At 39.7% G+C, this 19615-nt stretch overlaps 1 protein-coding gene across 2 annotated transcripts; it reads right to left on the bottom strand.

The window, feature by feature from the left end:
- Positions 1-6541: 6541 nt before the first annotated feature.
- On the bottom strand, positions 6542-17932 carry LOC147854374 (myosin-3-like). 2 transcript variants are annotated; one of them, XM_087331579.1, is made up of 23 exons: positions 16930-17932; positions 15527-15628; positions 15268-15435; positions 15001-15157; positions 14829-14856; positions 14484-14649; positions 14213-14273; positions 13994-14007; positions 13807-13891; positions 13600-13703; positions 13227-13365; positions 11976-12094; positions 11739-11891; positions 11531-11620; positions 11234-11311; positions 10967-11125; positions 10686-10889; positions 9055-9260; positions 8800-8938; positions 8562-8691; positions 8301-8447; positions 7878-8152; positions 6542-7405 (listed from the first exon to the last, which is right to left on the bottom strand). In XM_087331579.1, the coding sequence occupies exons 1-23, from the start codon at positions 17857-17859 to the stop codon at positions 6752-6754; spliced, it is 4308 nt and encodes a 1435-aa protein (XP_087187705.1). In that variant the 5' UTR covers positions 17860-17932; the 3' UTR covers positions 6542-6751. The 2 variants fall into 2 exon arrangements, with proteins under 2 accessions (XP_087187705.1, XP_087187704.1); XM_087331578.1 differs by lacking the exon at positions 13994-14007 and having other exon boundaries at positions 14199-14273.
- Between the last annotated feature and the right edge of the window lie 1683 nt (positions 17933-19615).

The raw sequence follows: 19615 nt of genomic DNA, 5'->3' as shown, positions 1-19615 counted from the left end.
GCGTCTAAGTTCGGAGCTTTCCGAATGGCGGTCTGCACGAGGGAGAATATGCCTTCGTTTTTCAAGCTTTAGTCAATGTTGCTTGTAGAAGAAAACCACGCGGGTGCATCGACGAGTGTGCACACTGATGGCAAGATGCTCTACACGGAGGATGATAGGCCCCGTGATCATGGTGAACGAGGCGGATCGGCGCAAAATGGAGGCGGCCGAAAAGAGAAGTATGGACAGCATAATCGAGATGCCGAAAGCAATTCCGAACCCTCCGGAAGCAAGGGGAGACATGGCGACGCCGGAAGACGGCAAGAGAAGGCCACGTCGGAATGTTGGTACGGTGGCAAGAAAGGCCACAAGGAGAGCGAGTGCTAGAAGAAACAAGCCGATTCAGACAAAGCTGGATCGAGCGGAAGAGACACAGGAAGGCGTCCGAAGTCGCACTACGCGGAAGGCTCAGAAAGAGCCGGAAATGGAATGGGCCCTGCCTTCGTAATGAAGCATAAGGCCAACTCAATGTCTGTGAACACCTCGAAATCAAGCGAAGTGTGGTATGTCTATTCCGGAGCGTCAAATCATATGACGAGTCACGAAGAATGGTTCTCGTACTTGGAGAAGCCGGAAAAGAAAGGAGTGGTCGAAACGGGAGACGACACTCCTCATACCATTGAACATGTCGGCGAAGTTCCCCTTAGCCACATCGGGCAGAAAGGGAAGCTAATGAACATGTTGCACGTCCCGACAATAACCAAGAACCTAGTGTCGGTCGGTCTGATTGTCGACCAAGGTATGCAAGTTCAATTCACGCACCTCGACTGCTTCATAGAAGAGGAAGGCAAAGTGATCGCGCAAGGGCGCCGTGAAAGGAGGATGTTTATCCTCGACTCTAATCAAGCCGGAACCGCGTTGTACGCGAAAGGACAAAAGGTCGAATCGGATATCAACCTATGGCACAAGCAGTTCGGCCACGTAAATTTCCCACGGCTTCGTGAAATGCAGACGAAGAACATTGTATTCGAATTGCCGAAATTTCAGGCCATAATGCCCAAGTCTGCGAAGCTTGTCAGATGGGAAAACAACACTGACTTCCATTCCCCAATGAGCATAATTGTAGTCGAAGTTTGCTGGATTTGATCCATTCGGATGTGTGGGGTCTGGCACAGAATGTGAGTCTCGGTGGAAGCCGTTACTTTGTAACCTTCATCGATGACTTCACTCGACACATGTGGGCATGCATGATTGAGAAGAAGAGCAAAGTCTTTGCATGTTTCTTGAAGGTGAAGAGCCTTGTGGAAAGGGAAACGGGGCATAAGATCAAATGCCTACGGTCCAATGGCGGGAAGGAGTACTTCTCCGACCAGTTCACATGTTATCTATGGAAGGAGGGAATTCGATGCGAATTCTCATGTAGATACACGCCACAGTAGAACGGCGTGGCCGAGGGGAAGAATCAGACGATTGAAGAAGCGGCTAGGGAAATGCTTGAAGAGAAGCATATGCCGAAATTCTATTGGGCTGAAGCCTCGAAGAAAACTATCTACCTATAGAATCATACTTCTACTAATGGAGGAGTGTCACCACATGAGCTGTATTTCGGGAAGAAGCCGAACTTGGCACACTTGAGGATCTTCGGTAGCATTGCATATGTGCATGTGGCGAAGGAAAAGAGGAGGAAGCTAGATGCCAAAGCCGAAAAGTGCATCTTAGTCGACTATCCAGATGAACCGAAGGGGTATAAATGTTATAACCCCCGAACAAAGGAAGTACGCGTAAGTCGAGATGTCGTGTTCGACGAATTCGCTTCGTGGTACTTGCTTTCACCTCCAATACCTCAAGACTCCATTCCGATTTCGGAAGAAGAGATCTACGAGGCTAAAATGCCTCCGCATGATGAGCACGTCGGAGCTTTGAGAGAGAGTCCGATCTCATTTCGCCTTAGCAGGCCGAACGAAAGGTTGGGCCAAGATGGCCAACCAGATGATGAGACGGCAAGTAGTGGAGACTCAGCCATGATGTCCCCGCGTAAAGAACCGAGGAAACGGTTTACGCGCAAGGAGAAGGGCAAGAAGAAAATGCCGGAGTACGATTTCGGCAGCGCCGAGTCAGTTCGAAGCGAATCTGACATCGAGCCAATCGTAAAGAAACATCCGCGGAAGAGGTCAAAATCCGCTGACAAGGTCGTTAAATCGGGTAATCACGATTTACGCCGATCTACCCACCAGAAGAACCCCGTAAAAAGGTATGGGTATAATGAATACATGGCGCACCATTATGTGTATATGACACGAGTGGCGGAAGTGCGTGAGCCGGAGAGCTACGCAGAAGCAGCGGGAGACGCAAATTGGCGTGCCGCGATGGAGGAAGAGATGCGCGCCTTAACACAGAACGAGACATGGGACCTGGTTGACGCACCAAAGGGTGTGAAGCCGATCGGCTGCCAGTGGGTGTATAAAGTGAAACACAACACAGACGGCTTCGTCAACTGCTACAAGGCCCGTTTAGTAGCAAAACGTTATGCGTAGAAGCACGGCGTGGACTACGATGAGACGTTTGCGCCGATCACGAAGATGACGATTGTCGGCATATTGCTCGCAGTAGCTGCGGTGAAGGGGTGGCACTTACATCAGATGGATGTAAAGAATGTGTTCCTGCAAGGTGAGTTTGAGGAACAGGTGTACATGATACAGCCCCCCCAGATTTCTATCTGAACGAAACACCTCGGCAGTTTGCCGACTGAAGAAGTCATTGTATGGACTTAAGCAAGCCTCGCGAGCCTGGAACGTGAAGATTACGCAACAGCTGCATAGGATGGGTTTTTCGACATCGAAGTTTGACTCTTCATTATTTGTTCGGCAAAGTCGACATGGCCCGGTAAGCCTTCTATTGTATGTTGATGATTTAGTCATTGCCGGTGCCGATCTAGAAGAAATCTGCTACGTAAAGTCTCAACTTGCGGCATCATTCGAAATGAAGGATCTCGGAGACCTTCATTACTTCCTCGTGATCGAAGTGATCCGCAACCCCGAAGGCATATTGATCAATCAACGTCATTACGCGCTGAATATGCTCTTCAAGTTCGGGATGGAAAATTGTAAGCCCATCTCGACCCCTCTAGATAGAAACGTAAAGCTTCGCCGAGATTCGGGAAAGGCGTGCGACCCGACACGGTTCCGACAGATTGTCAGCAGCCTTATCTATCGGACGATTACTCGACCGGATCTTAGTTATCCAGTCGGCCTAATCAATCAATTCATGTCGCAGCCTACGGCCGAGCACCTTCAGTGCGCGCAAAGGATATTGCGATATGTAAGCAGCACGAAAGACATGGCGTTGCTATATCGAGTAGGCATAGCCGAACAGTTAGTCGGCTACACAGATGCTGATTGGGTCGGAAACGCTAGTGATCGTAAATCCACATCCGGATACGCCTTCTCGTTAGGAAGTGTGGCGATCGCGTGGAGCAGTAAAAAGCAGCCGACAATAGCACTATCGAGCACGGAGGCCGAATATCGAGGGGTGACTGTCACTACGTGCGAAGTCATTTAGCTGAAACGGCTATTACAGGATCTGCAGGTAGAGGTGTCTGATTCGACAACGATCTATTGCCACAACCTCATCAGTATCCACCTTGCGAAAGACCCTGTGTTCCACGCCCGGACCAAGCACATTGAGGTGCATTACCATTTTGTCTGTGAGCGGGTCCTTTCAGGAGAAGTTGAATTGGTGCATGTTTCATTTGATCGGCAACTTGCCGACATCTTCACAAAACCTCTTGGTCTCGACAAGTTATGGCATTTCTCGGGTGTGCTTGGGTTGCGTCACCTCGACACGCCAAACTTGAGGGGGAGAAAGGAAGAACAGGGACAAGAGCGTGAAAGGAGCGGAGGTAAGCATCCCGACGGAAGTGATCGAGATGCGGAGTCGGATGGAGAATTTGACTTCGAATCGGCTAAAGAAGTCGAAGACAGAAGCAAGGGCCGTAAGCATAAGAAGGAGCAGAGGACAGCCGAAACCGGGGGAGATAAGGCCAAGACTAAGACGTGGTCGGATGTTGTTAGGGGCCTGAAGATTGAGGACGAATTGGAGACAGCCAATTTGGATAAGAGTGAAATTGAATCGGAAGAGTTCGATTCAATCGGTATGTTCGATTTGGATACGCCGAATCAACTAAAGGCCATGCGAAAAAAAAGAAAGGGCAATGAAGGACGCGTTGACACCGCGACAGCAAGGGAGCTGAGAAGGGCCGAACGAGCAGACAAGCCGACCGAAAGGGTCGAAACGCGCGTAATCGAACGGGTCGAATAGGGCAAGCGAGGCATGAAGCCAGAAGAAACTGGAGCGTAGATCCGGCGGAGCAAGTAGAACCTCAAGTTGAGCTTGAGGGGGAGTGTTGAGAGACAAGCCCAACATTCGGTACAAAGTACGCAGCGTAACCTTGTGCGTAGACTGGGTGCATGAAAAAGTACGCACAACAGGGCCGCATCGGTGTGAAAACTGAAGAGGTCGTTAGAGCGTTATTCCTCATAAAGGAATAATTTTGGGAGTTTGTGTAGTCGGCTCATTTATGAGCATTCAAGTATTGTCAGTACTTGTGTCAGCCCGATTGTCAGGGCTTGTATATAAGGTGCTCACTGAGCACGAAGTATGTACAGAACAGAGAATTATTTTGAATTTGATCTATAGTCTCTCTCTCTCTCTCTCTCTCTCTCTCTCTCTCTCTCTCTCTCTCTCTCGATCTCCTTTTCTATGTTTTTTGTGTTTACTGAACTACTCTGCGTTTACGCACACGCTTCCACACAACTTTTACATATCCATTATTCTTGATGTGATAGTGATCCGGGATAAAAACAATTTTCCATGAACAAGAAAGACAACCGGAACTCACCCGATTGAAGAGGTCGAAGATGATGAATACAATCGTGTTGAGTATGCGGAAGCCAACAACACAAGATTCCTTATTTTAATCTCTGCTTCTCGCACAGAACACCAAATTTAACTTGCTATATCTCGTTACGAAGCTCTAATCGAGGGCTTTCCAACGCATGTCTTTATGATCGATTCCGTTACTATAGAGAGCATAGCAATAAAAACAATTTCGCTTTTTCTTCCCCTCTCCACTCTTGCTTCTCTCTCTCTCTCTCTCTCTCTCTTATTTTATTTTATTGCAACTACCTTAGCCTAATGTTAAGTTGTTACACTACAAGTACTATGTCTTGGGTTCGAAACCTAATTCTCTCTGTCTCCCCCCCCTCCATTAATACAATAAACCCTAGATTAGTTTACAAGAAAAACCCTTTTCAAAATAGGGCCAAGGAGAGCCTTTGACTTAAAGAAACGACCTCATATCACGAAAAACCTTTAAATTGAGGAAACTAGAGAACTGAGGAGTGTCTTTGACTAAAGGAAACCTAAGCATCGAGGAAAGGTTAGCCTTGAGGAAATCCTTTCCATTTAGTTGGTGTCAAGACTCTCTCTCTCTACTTGAAGTGGAGCTTATGAGTGGGTAGCATAGGATTAGGGCTATTTACACTTATCAATACAATAAACCCTAGATTAAGACCCAAACATTGATTTTACAAGAATATCCTTTTTGCAAACTAGGTTTTCAACTTGATTACAAATTAATCAAAATAGTGATTATGAGAAGTTATTACAAAAGTTAGGCCCATTAAGCTAACAAGGATCTAAACTTCATGGTCTTCGACGACTCGCCTATGAACAATAGATGTGCCTCCTCTTGTTGAGGTGGGGTAGTCTGTGCCACTTCGAGCTTCTTTCCTCAACTAATGACCTGAACCGACTTCCGATTTTTTTCCTCCACGACCGCCTAACATGTTATGATAGGTTGGTGAAGGAGAAGAAGATCCCAAAACAAAAATAGAAGAAGATGAAGGAGAGGTGGTTCAAATTCCACTTTCACACTCAACATTCTCAAAAACCTAAACTTTGAAAATAAAAGACCTAAACTCTAAACTCCAAAAATAAGACATCTACAAAACCTTTGAACATCCTAACCCCCTCAAACACTGAACAAAGAACCTCCAAATTAAGCATCCTCTCTCCTTTTCACAGTGAAAGAGGCGCATATCAACCACATTCAATGCTCAACGAACCCTTTTTTATTGATAATGTCAAAGGATACTTCCCTAGTGCACCGGGTCAGATTTGAACGCTACGCCCTTTAAACCTTTCCTTATTATATTAATGTTTTCATATATACATATATACATATTTCCTACCTTTGGACTTGACACATCATGATATTAGGTTATTGGATTTGGATCGACACTTCAAAAATACAATCGTAGAACTCTTCAATGTGGGATGCCCGTCTCACCTAATTATGATATACATCAAACAGCCCAATTTGTTTCTTTCACATGCCTATCTAGCAAAATCATAGCAACAACATAAATGCATAATTCAATTCACAATACATGAACAAATATATCACACACAATACTTTTATTTCATTCCAAAGGAATCACGAAACAGAGTCAATACAACAATGGAACTTTTCTTTGGGGATCTTTAAGAGTCCTTACACATAATAAGAATTGTAACCAAATGATGGATTGATCAATCATGCATTTCCTTTTGGAAATATATGACACCCATCAAAAGGCATTTGCTTAATTACAATCATAATCAAATATGTAATACATAATTTTCAATTGACATAATAGAAAAAACATTGCCTTACAAGGGTGGTAGAAAGGAAACCTGAGATGGAGCATTCATTTATTCCTTCATCCATTTATCAAGCCTTCTTACCCCACCACCCCAATGTCATCTTCATTCTGTGTGTGTCTACGGTTCTTAGTTTCCGCAGTGTTCCTTTTGTGTTCCGCAAGCGGGTCCTAAAGTCCTTTCTCCAGAATTCAAACCGCTCCTTCAGATTACGGAGTTCATCCTCAGGGTCTATAGTGGTGACCTCAAGTTGTCCTGGTTTTACATCAACCAAAAGGTTGAGGTCATCTTCGAAAGCTTGTTTCCGGTGTTCAAACACAGCTGTCATGGCATTCACTAGTGCATGGGGGCTCTCTTGTCTACTGGGAGTCATAATATATCCGGGTGTTGTAACCGTTCCGACTGAGGTGTTGTCATCATGACTGAAATCACCCTCATTTTCTGTCGTAGCGATTACACTGTTTTTCAAAGAAAACGCCGGATCATAGTGTCCGGAAGAGTGTGCGACATCCCCAAATGCAATCATGCCCTTTCTCTCGGTGCTTGCTTGAAAAGATGCCGCTTTCTCCCACATCTCCTCATATTGGTTGAGCCTCCGCCGCAAAATTGCATTGTCTTCCTCTTTTTCTCGTAGAGCTGACTCGGCCATCAACACACGGCTTTGCAATTCCGACAAAAATACAGGGGAAACCCTGATGGTTTTGTCCGACTCCAGATTAGGTGCCTATATAGCAAACGCAAATAGTTTCACTAAAATATGGCTCCAGATAGGAATTGGCAACAGCTCGGCTCAATCCTAAACCGTTTTTAAACAGTTTGGCGTTTTGCAGTTTAGTTCTGTTTGGTTAAGGCTTGAGCTTCCTTAACCGGTTTGAGCTCGGTTTGGAGCGGCTCCAGTCGCACCAAACAGATTTGGACCAAACCGGCTAAGGCTTAATCGTCTTGGCTAAACTGGTTCCTAAACCAGTTTAGGCTTGATCGGTTAGCCTGAACTGGATTAGGAACCGGTTCGGTTCAGGTTTGGAAACTCCCAAACCAGTTTAGTCTTAACCGGTTTGGTTTGGACAAGGCCAAACAGGTTAAGCCGAAACCGAACCATTGCCGATTCCTAGCTCCAGAACAACAAAAGAAGATACACATTGGTCATATACATAATACACCTCAGTTATAGTTAGAAATCCTTTTGTAACACTCACCGCTTCAAGAGTAGTACCATCCAGAGAGGAACCATTTATTGCTGAAATGACCGTGTCTCCTTTCAGTTCAACAGCCTTTTGTTTTTCTTTGTCTAAATATGTCGATTCCAATTCGATGGCCTTATGTTTCTCATCCTCAAAATGCTTCAATTCCAATTCACGGGCCTTTTGTTTTTCTTCTTCGAAACGCTGCAATGCAAGGAGTTTTTGCCTTTCCTTCTCAAGTTTGGTGCGCAAAGCCGACGTCTTTCTCTTTGCCAACCAACCTCTAGCAACTGTGTCCAACATTACAAAATTTAAGGTTCAAGAGCAAACTATAATTCACTATCTGCCCCTTTGATTAAACAAAGTGGAATGCATATTTAAGAAAAGTTTTAAAATGTTGGTCACACAGGCCATGCCACATTAGCATCATCTCCTCACCTGATTGAATCAAGACAATGTCCTTTTTCTTTTTGAGGTATGCTTTTCTCTGTGCTCTGCATCGTACATACTTCTGTATTATTACAGCTGCACGGTGTCGTGCCAATGCCTCATTAAACAGCCGTCTGATTCTCTTGGTCCTAACCACTACATAATCATGCAAAAGTACCAAAAATTAAGACCACACCGTACAACTGCATTCACACTTCAGCTCAAATCTACGATTTTTTTTTCAAATCCAAAAGCCAGCAGCATTCTTACAAGACTGCAGAAATATGGCAGTTTTTCTTAGTTTCTTGAAATAGCATCTGGCCTTATAACCTCTGTAGAGCTTTTGAAAGCAGATAATCCCATTAAGTGTTTTCAGTCTACACTCCTCCAATCTTCCAACCTGTATGCAGTTTACATTTTATATCATTACACAAGCTGTACATAATACTGAAAATATTTCAACATTAAGTTCCATTGAGCCAATCTATCTCCAAGGTTTCATAGACACCTGCCCAGCTCGGAAAAAAAGCTTTGTATATCCCACTTGATACATATCAAGAGGAACCCTGAATTGTTTCAAAATTGCAAGGCATGTACTCAGTGTATCATCTTGACATGAAAAGTTGAGTGGCAGAAGGAAACCATATCTGGAAAGAAAAAATTCATACCAAGAACAATGAAAGCTCCAAATACAAATAGAGCCATAAACTTTTGGCATGATAAATATATATCAACTCAATGGAAACTAAAGGAAATCACTCACTTTCCTGCAAAACTTTGATGAGACACTCGAGTCGGATAGCCAGCCTTGGAAATTCTTACAATCTCAAGAATACCACAACATCGTAACTGTTGTAAGACTAAATCATCCTGATAAAGGTTGGCATGTTGCAAAGTATTTGACTTGATGCAACGCACAAAATGCGGCTCTGTGTGCTCCAACCACTGCATTAATTTTTGAAGTTGCCCCTAGTGCAAATCGAACAAACATTTTATGAGATTACAAATTGTGTGTGCACATGAGAGATAGGTTGATATGTATAAAATATTATAACAGAATCTGCCAAGATAATCCTAGATATGAAACAGCATTACACAAAAACATTAAATACATTCATCCACTAATACAGAAACAAAGTGATGGCGTAGTAAAATACTGTTTAATTGTCAAAACCCCAATGAGTTGTGACATCAGCCCATGATTAGAAGCATCATGGATAGCAAACATATGTTTATCAAATTGCTTTTGCAAAAACATATACCCTATAGGGAATTGGTCAATGCGTACAATTACACAAACTCATGAAGTTCTTTTGCCAGTTTACCTTCACGGTATGCAGCTATTTTTCCTGCAGGTGAGATTTTGAACTATACGAACATCCCACATTCACATCTATCCCACTCCAGAGTTTGCTTCAAGGGGGTCTGACATATTTCCTTAGGCTTGCAAGATATCAAAGAGTATATCACTCCTTTCTTTGATTGCTTCGTCACGAATGATATTATCAGCTGTTGTTTACTTCATTATAAATACGTTTGTGAGTTTTCACCTCAAACTCAGCTTTGCCACCAGTACAATTAGTCTATTTCTTAACAAAAGAAGTGCATATGAGCTTATTCTCATAGAAAGCAAAAGACATGCAGAAGCAAGCTAAATTTGATAGGTTTGAGGTGCATCTCAAGCCACAAACAGTGTTATAAACTGCATAAGGGGGACTATGTGATATGACATTCCAAGTCATATCATCATATGCGCAAAAATGGATCGTGTCTCTATCATAAAGAAGTATGGCACTAAGCCTCATTGGAAAGGACAAGGACACGCAACTATTCATACAAACCTTGTTATGATTGAGCTTCAGATATTCCAAGGTGAGGGGTTAAATCATCCTTTTATTTCTCTCACCGGCAAGGTGGTGAGTTTCTAACCACCTGTGACCCTATTCTGTGATGTGTTATAAGTATGAGACATTACAAAAGGACAGGTGGTTTCAATCTACTGAAGAAATCACAAACGGCGAAAAAACCCACTATCTATTCTGCTTAATCAAGCTCTTCTTTGGTGTGCATAGGGTACAATGCATGGAACCAGATTAGGGAGAATTCTATGGATCACAGCACTGCCACATGAAAGGCAAAGAGGATACAAAGATTCGTACAAATGGCATAATCCTCCATGATTAGATCGAAGATGGCATAGGCTTCGAGTAATTTGGCATATAAAGCATCAATGATGTGATTAGGATTCTCAGTCATATGTTACAAAAACCATCAATCATTTCTATTCAAAAATAACTCATTTTCTTCTAAGACCAATGCTAAAAGTTTTAATAATATGAACATACCTCATGCACATTGCCCAAGTTATTAGAGAGAAGACAAAGAAATCCAGACCTTGAATTTAGTTGCCACAGTTTGTTTCTGAGATTCTGCTGGTTTTCTTTGGTGTGAGCGCATTGGCTTTTGAAGGCTAGCTTGTTCAATCCTAGTCGCAAATAGCCGTGGCATGGATGCCTCACATGAAGATAACAGGTGCAACAAATCTGAATGCAGGAGATCCCTATTCTTCTCCAAGAAACCCAGAGTATCATAAATAACCTATTTCATGCATTATTTGCCTTTAGCACCCACATGCGAGACTACACACAAATAACTGTCACACATTTGATTTATACCTCTCCAGCATAGTGCTTAATACGAAACCCTCTACTTCTTTCTCCTGTAAAATAGCTATTAAAATCCAAGTGAACCTTAAGTTTTTCGGCCAGTGTCTGATCCGTGCCCTTTGGAAATGTGCATTCTTCGTCCAGTAGAGAAATTAAACCTAAAGGTCTCTGCAAAATGGTTGTTGTGGCAGTAGAAAATTTAGCATAGCCAGAAAAAATGTAGAAGACAGTTACTGTGTTGTTGTGTGACTATAACTGGGTATTCAGGGATCCAACCTTCTCAATAAGATCAAGGCACTCTTGGTTATCTTCAAATTTGATATGTGTCCAGTCAATGCCTTCAGAAACATATTCCTGGTTTCAAAAAGAGTTCAGCAGAATCCTATTAACAGACAATATACCACATATTCCACAGGTATTCCAAAAACTCCAAAAGGCGAGGTAGTTGTGTAAAATCAAAAAGTGTTTTCTGGATGTTTGATAAATGGATATAGCTCAGAAATATTGAGCTAAATGTGCTTCATTTATGATTATTATGGATCCTCATGCTCAAACTCTAGGAGACATTACAACCTCTTGTTCAAGTTTGAATAAATGTCGGTTGAAGTACTGCTGCAGTCTCTCATTGGCATAATTGATGCATAGCTGTTCGAAACTGTTGTTCTGATGAGAAGATGGTAGCAGAATGAGTTTCCGATGATTAGTTCCAACTTCCATATCCTTAATATTCAAAAAATAGACTGGATTTTACTTGAAGAGAAAATTTTACTTTGTTTCTTACCACAAAGGATTCAAATCCATAGATGTCCAAAATCGTGATGGATCTGCCTGTATGATGTTTACCAGATTCAAACGAATTATTTATATGTTCAACCAGCCAATCAAATAACTCAGCATAAATAGCTTTTGCCAATGCATCCCTTGAGTCAGCTGCCTGGGTCAAGAAAATTTTGAATAAATATGTTTTGCATGCTCATTCCAGACAACGTAACATAACATCATCAATCCTATCATCCACCTGAGCATAAGTTAACTCTTGTATAATCATCTCATTTCCTGCATGCATTTTCCGAGTTTGCAGAGCATCAACTAGATTTTCTCTGCTACATTTTAACAACTTCGCTGCAGTTCTAACCGCTGCACATATAATAATAAAAGAACCAAAATTAAAACTCAGTAGATTGGTAGAAGTAATGTAGCACATCTACAAAGGAAACTGAGAAAATAATCTGCATGAACTTCGGACAGCAATCTAAGTTCCAACACAACATATTCAGCCTCAAAAATACAATATCTATTGATGAAGTCGTTAAAACATGAAAAGTTAATCGATGAGCACAGTGGATGTTTCTCTAATTACTTCAAGCAATCACTCTTATCTTTTCTATAGAAAAGGTATAAATGTCTCTCTTTATTAGAATTCAGATGTTTTCATACTTAATATCAGAATATTAGTGTGAGAAATCTGGGTTATACCATTGATGTCATTAGCCAAGGCCCAGAAAGGAAAATGTTAAAAAGTTTTTCCTTAGTTGTAGCCTTCTCCCATCAAGCACTCACAAAAAATCCATTGATTTGATATCAAGTTAGACTAATTCAACTTACTGCAAAAATTCAGTTTCAAGCCCATAGCTGAGGTTCATATTTGGGAATGGAACAGTGCATCAATATATTGAGAGCCAATATCCATGATGACCCAGTCATTTCCTTTCTCAATGATCTTTTCTTGCGTTCTTAATCACAACCACAAGTCCAGGAAAGATGAAGGATAACATGTGGTAAATAAGTTGACCTAAGAAATCTTGTGAAAAAGAGTTTAGAAACGGCTTAATATGCTGATTAGTGTATGTGTTAGAAGTTCTTTACAGCCATTTTCCTGATATTCCTTCACTACACCCAAAGAAAGCACTTAGTTTGCCCAAAGAACACACATCGAACTTGAAGAAAGAATATCACAGAAAGTTCAATGCACATATTTCACGCCCAAGTAATTATTGAACAGGGATTACAGTATAATCATAATCATTCTTTGGCTCATCTTATTAGAATAAATCTATGTTATTCAGCTACTCAGTAGTTGTGAAAAAATGTCTGACAAACATGTTCTCAAGCTTGCATGTTTTTGTTAATTTTCTTTTACAAACATGAATCAATTCAATCAGTAGCATCTAGAAGATCATTTTCTTATTCCTTCATTTATCTCCTTACTTTTCCAAAATTATAATTTAGTAATGACTTAATCAAATAAAATTCAAAATTGCTGGCTTACCTTCATCATCATTCACTGATACATGATTATCATTATCAATTTCTGAAAATGTTATGTTTCCAAGCCATAGAACCGCAGCAACCATAGTGAAGGCATTTTCCTGATCTTGTTTGCTTATTTTCACTATGTTCATTGCATCCTGGACACAAACTAAATTTTTAATTTATTTTTCCATGGAAACAGAAAACATATATAGATAACATGGAGAAATGTCAAAGAGAAAATCCTGCATAAGTTCAAAAAGCTAGATCTTTAAGTCTGACGCAAAGGTTAAAATCCCAGTAACAGGTGTAACACCAATTGCATGCATAACTTCTAAGGATGGTATTTGGTCTTTTGGACATCAAGATGACATTCATTTTCTGAAACTTACCACCACTTCACGAAACTGAGCAGCATCATCGACATTTTCTATCTCCATACAGCCACTTTGATTCAAGTAGTGGTAATCTTTAGCCATCTTCAGACTAATACGTTCTATGGAAACAGTGGAAGAAGACATCAGTTAACAGTTTCAAAAGAAATGTAATATATGTAATTCACATGCATAAGTTCAATGAGAGAATAAAACATTTAGTACCCCTTAGTGTGTCATCTGCACCAGCGCAGAGCTGATAAAAGATATGGTATGATCTTTCACCCTTCGCTTGCTGTACAACTCGTGACTGGTTTGATGTAAAAAGAACTAATTATTTTCAGGTTTTTTATTTTTGTCTGTTAAAATTTCAGATTTATTCCCATGGAAGAAAGGCTATGCTATATGTTACCTTCTCAAGTAGATCTTCGATTTCAAAACCCGCCAAAAGATATATAGTACAACATATGGAAGGAGAACACACAAGGTTTAGGAGAGGATTCAATCAATAATTGGGTATGTTCATAATATGAATAAACACACCTTTATCAACCGCATATTTGCATAAAATGTGAAATGACATATTCAAGAATAAGCTACTGAAATCTAAAACAGACAGAAGCCTTCTTACATGTTAGAATTTTTGCTCCAGAGATCTTCCCTGAGTCAAAACATATCTCTGTAAGTTTTCCCTGCACATTGACAATTCCTTTTTGTTAGTTTTAAGCACAATAATGTATATACTCTTTGATCTTTGCATAAACAGGATCAGAATATGGTGAAAAATAGACATGTCTTATAGCAGAACAGAAGTTTTGCATTCATTGAAAATCAGAACAGAAGAATCATTGATATTATTTACTGCTTCAAGAAAATCAATCAAAAAATTCTGAACACATTACAAATCTACTAGAATTATTGTTTCTTGAGGTTTTCGCATTCCCAAAAGCCTCCAATATAGGATTGGTTTGTAGAATCTCATTTTCTATGGCACCACCTCCACCAACTGCTGTCAAGTACTGCATTGCAATTTTGGCGGTTTCCGTCTTTCCTGCACCACTCTCACCACTAACAAGGAGCTTATAAGAAAGAGTAATCAACAAGTAGAGAAATAATGTTTTTTATTTAGTAATGAAATGGTAAATAATGACCAGAGATTCAGCGATCAACACAGAAACCAGGCAAAGAATTTAGAAAAAAACTTTTATTAGTAAATACTGTCGCTTTTTATTTGTGAAATTACACACCTGATGATAATTGACTGATTGGTTCCATCTGCTTAGAATCAATAAAAAAAGAAAGTGTTAGAAACAGCTTACATATTTTGAAATGCAATTTCTAATCATAAAATCAACTATCATTAGAAAACCATGTTAGTGTTTGGAACATAGTTTTAATAAATATGACTTCAATGCCGACCTCTTATCATCGCACGAAACGCACTTTCTGCTGTCATATACACATGTGGATCAAGACCATCTGTAACATTGTTTGTATAAAGCTGAAGTAAATCTCTTGAATAAAGTGGGACCTTCTTGAATGGATTGATTGCAATTAGGACAGGGCCAGCTCTTGTCTAGAAAATAGTGCATTTGAAAGTCAGATATTTTCTAATAGACACACAGCCACTGTAAGAAAAGATGCATTTGGGGAGTGGGGGCAAATTCCTCAGATACAGATTCTCACGTATATCTTGTCACTAATATATCGGTGGCGAAGATTGTGTAGAACTGAAGGTTCATTCAGATAGCTGAGCTGTATGAGATCATCTACACCTTCAAGAATGACAGGATTGGCTGGTCTAACTTTAGAAGATGGTAATTTGATAAATCGAGGATAAGATTTTGATTGTGGCTGCATTTAACACAAAAAACCATCCAAATCAAGCCATATCCTTCAACGAATAAGTTGAGTGGGGAATCCATTTATTGATTGCTTTGAGTACCTTAACATCTGTAGTGCTAATAATTGATTCTTCTTTATTTGTTGATTCTACAACCCCGAGAGTCCATTCATTTTCAGCATTTAAGCACCATACCCGAGAATTCTGCATAAAAAAGAATAATTTTAAATGAGTTTATTGAACAGCTTAGTAACATAAATTCTTCAATACTATTTGTGCATTTCTACTCATGATATCTCAAAGGTCTGTAATTTGAATTGAAGTTCCAATCTCCTGCTACCATTCTCAAAATTATGCTGTGGTCATCGCTTCGGTTTTTACTACTGTTTAGATATGGTTCTTCCCAATTTTAATTAGCAGGAAATAACACTCTTTCATTACAGGTATTCATTGAGTTATGGTAGTTTATTACTTGTAGCAGCCAATTCTAACATTAATAATTTCCTATTGCGAATGGAAAAGTTTTGAGTGTATGTAATATGCACCTTTATGAGAACAAAATATTCTAGGCATTACATGTTCCCAGTTAAGAAAATCTAGTTACACATCAGTGGTGGCAATGAGCCACATCTATCAAAACATTGTTCCTGTTAGATATAATCAATGATCAGCCCCAAGTTGTAAATCTATCCCCATATGTGCTCTTAGAGTGCACATTTTGTGATAGCACCCCAAATGAGGAGTGGCTATTGTGCAACTCGACCATATGGGTCGATATGGTGTTAATCTAGGAAACCGTAGATGCGTAGGACACAATGGATTAAGGAAAGAGCAAAACAAGTAATAGGATTGGCTAATCAAGTCAACTAGAATATTTTGTGGGCAAGTTACAATGTACTTAGTCTTGAAGTATGTGCCATTGACTTCAAGATAAGTGCTATCTAGCACTAGCACGTATCTAGGGAGTTGGGTCATATTAAATGACAAGTCAGTTGACAGAAAAGGAATATCTCCACTACTATCAACTGACATGCACATTTAATGTTACACTCAGACCAAACAGAGAATATAATCCACTCTCTTACACAGTGGTGTATTGATCATGCGTCCCCACTAATTTTGTAGTGAGCTGGTCCAGATCCCATCTAAGCTCTAAGGTGTGAGCGCATGGGTGAACTATCATTGTGAGCTACTCTCATATGTAATAGAAGTTTTGTTTTCATATATCCATCTCTGTGGTTGTAACTCTATATACCTATCTAATCGATTCTCAATATTTCTAATATTCCCTGCACATCTTTTCCAAATGTTAACAAAATGAAAGTCAAAGAAATGCACAAGGACGCAGATCTGTACATGTAAAGATTGTAATTAAAAATGTATTAAAAAAAGCAATTAGAAAATTGTAGTAAAAAAATTTCAATCATACTGAAAAGTCTTACATTGGGCTTCAAATTCCATATACCATGAATGGTAATAATAGAAAGTTTGCCTGTTTCACTGACCTTTCTCAATCCGGATAATGCATCTTTCCATCGTTTTATGCTAATTCTTTCACGCTTCGGTTTTTCTAAAATCATCACAGAAGTAGCTCCACTGCCCTTCAATGTTGCCTCTACATCAATCTTATCCATAGGCGACCCACCAGATTTATGTTGAAGTTGATCAATTTTATCCGATGTTGCTGATTGCACCTCAGTAACTTCGTCTTCGTCTTCGTCTTCGTCTTCTTCTTCTTCTCCATCACTACCAAACTTATCTGATTGAAATTTGGAACAAAATTCATCGGTCTGATCCAGATTGAACTCGAAATTAAGAGAGAGATTATCGTCCTCCAAAGATTGATCTGTCTCCATAATACTAGGCCTATCAAAGTTGTTCATTTGATGATGAGGGTGATAATTGTGGTGAAGATCCAAGTTATCTAAATCTTTTGCAATATAATTTCTATCAGTTAAATGATCTGATCTCTCATCATCTAAACATTGGGAATTGTTAGCATCAAATGGATTAAGCTTAAATGTCACCAAATTAGGTGGTTCCAAATTATTGAGTTCATCGAAAGATTGGGTCACGAAGAGATTGCTAGAGGTAAGACTGGATTGAATTGAATTATTCGAAATTAAGTTAAGATCCACACGGTCATGACTAGAGACATCAATATCATCCGATGCTTTCAGAGTGTGAGGATGAATATTAAGATCACTTACAATGTTTTGACTGCTTGAATTAGAGACTGATTTCTGCACAATTCGAGTCGAATAAGAAGAGGGTAACCGAGCTTTCGAAGTGGGTCTTCGGGGCAGAGGAGGTGGTATATGATGTGCCATATTCTTCTGATCTGAAATTTGTTCTGATTCGTGCATTGAAGATGATGATTCTGCAAGCATTACTTCCATTGTGTTAGAAGGACCTACCAGTGTTTTATTCATCATCCTTATTAACAATCATTGATTCTTCTGGTTACATAAGTAGACTAGACAGGAACTAATCCAATGCAAGTTGAATTTGACACAGGCAGAGAAAACAAAATAACAAAAGGAGAAAGAAACAGAGCAGTGACAGGGGGGAGGAATGATTAAGTGGGCAAGATTAGGGTGAGGGTGAGGGTTATATTGGCATGGATTCAGATACTGGACATAAGGGGGGTTTTTTTTTCTTTTTGCCAGTTGAATCGATCCGGATCCAAAAACAAGGGGGAAGGGGAACAGGGGAGGTGAAGGCTATGGCTTATGCTCTGTATACAGGCAGGTTGACTGTATATATATATATATATATGTAAATATGTAGGTTTGAAGAGAAGAGAAGAAATTGGGACATAACATGGTTTATGTTTATTATGGGACAAACCAAAAATAGATGTTATATATACATAATACATACATATAATGTATAATACATATGTGTATATACATGTATATACAGTATATACATGTATATGTATATATGTGTATATGTTTATATGTATATACATGTATATGTTTATATGTATACATGTATATGTGTATGTGTATATACATGTAGAATGTGTATGTGTATATACCTGTAGAATGTATACATTTAAATACATGTAGAATGTATATATTTAAATACATGTAGAATGTATATATTTAAATACATGTAGAATGTATACATTTAAATACATGTAGAATGTATATATTTATATACATGTAGAATGTGTATATTTAAATACATGTAGAATGTATATATTTATATACATGTAGAATGTGTATATTTAAATATATGTAGAATGTATATATTTATACATAAGTGTATATACATATGTATATATGTGTAACATATATTTGCATGGAATGAAGAGTTGAGAATCCATTCATGGATCAGGCCTTTGGCCAACCATCCTTACCTCCCTCCCTCCATGTGTTTTTTTCGTGAATTGTCGATTGTGTCGCCTTTCATTGGACCAACTCCCTCTCCCTGGGATAAATCGCTACCTCCATTCTGTCATGAAGGCTAGCAGCTTCTTTTGGACATGCCCTCAAATCTGAGTACCCTACAGACTACAGTTTAGCTTTAGTGATCTAATAAACTATGTGTCTATTGTTTCAATAAATACCACACCACACCACCCACCCAGGATGTGACCAAGTGAATTCCTTTGGTTTTGCGTTTCCGCCTTCCTCGAGCTCATGTTTCTAGGCATTTCTGATTAGGAGGTAATAGAAATTTTGCACACGTCTCCCCCAACATGCGCGCGCGCAAACACACACACACACACACACACACACACACAAATAGAACGAAAATAACCTTTGTAAACTAACAATAACACATAGAATTTCAACTAGGTAACTCATGTTGGTAAGTTATGATAATGTTCACAACTTGAGGTAGAACATTCGATGGGCTAGGATAGCCCAAAGGTTGACCTATCCTAAGGAAACTTTGAATACGAGCCATTGTAGGTTTGTTTGTACATACAAGTTCTAGTGTTAAGATCCAAAGTTGAGAGGAAAACAACCCAAACCATACATTACTATCTTACACATTCACCCATCAATTGAACTTGTTATGGTAGATACTTTTTAGTATCGGGGCACAATCATAAAAATCTTTTTGCTTGCCGTAGAGCTCTTACCTTGTCATTGGGGCTAGGCTTGCCCTGCTTACTAGTGCACTACACCACAATAAATCTCATTCATACTAGAGGTTCATTTTGGATCAATAATG

The sequence above is a fragment of the Azolla caroliniana genome, unplaced genomic scaffold (genome assembly GCF_043228905.1).
Source record: "Azolla caroliniana isolate FFs.n. ecotype wild unplaced genomic scaffold, voAzoCaro1.0.p SCAF_15, whole genome shotgun sequence".
Lineage (NCBI taxonomy): Eukaryota > Viridiplantae > Streptophyta > Polypodiopsida > Salviniales > Salviniaceae > Azolla > Azolla caroliniana.
The sequence above is the reverse complement of the archived record's forward strand: the minus strand, read 5'-3'. Positions and strand labels throughout refer to the sequence as shown.

Coding starts and splice junctions, on each gene's coding strand:
- LOC147854374 (XM_087331578.1), bottom strand. CDS start 17,859: ATGATGAATAAAACACTGGTAGGTCCTTCTAACACAATGGAAGTAATG. Junction 15,629..16,929: donor CATTATCCGGATTGAGAAAG/GTCAGTGAAACA, acceptor TTTTTTATGCAG/AATTCTCGGGTATGGTGCTT. Junction 15,436..15,526: donor TTAGCACTACAGATGTTAAG/GTACTCAAAGCA, acceptor TGTTAAATGCAG/CCACAATCAAAATCTTATCC.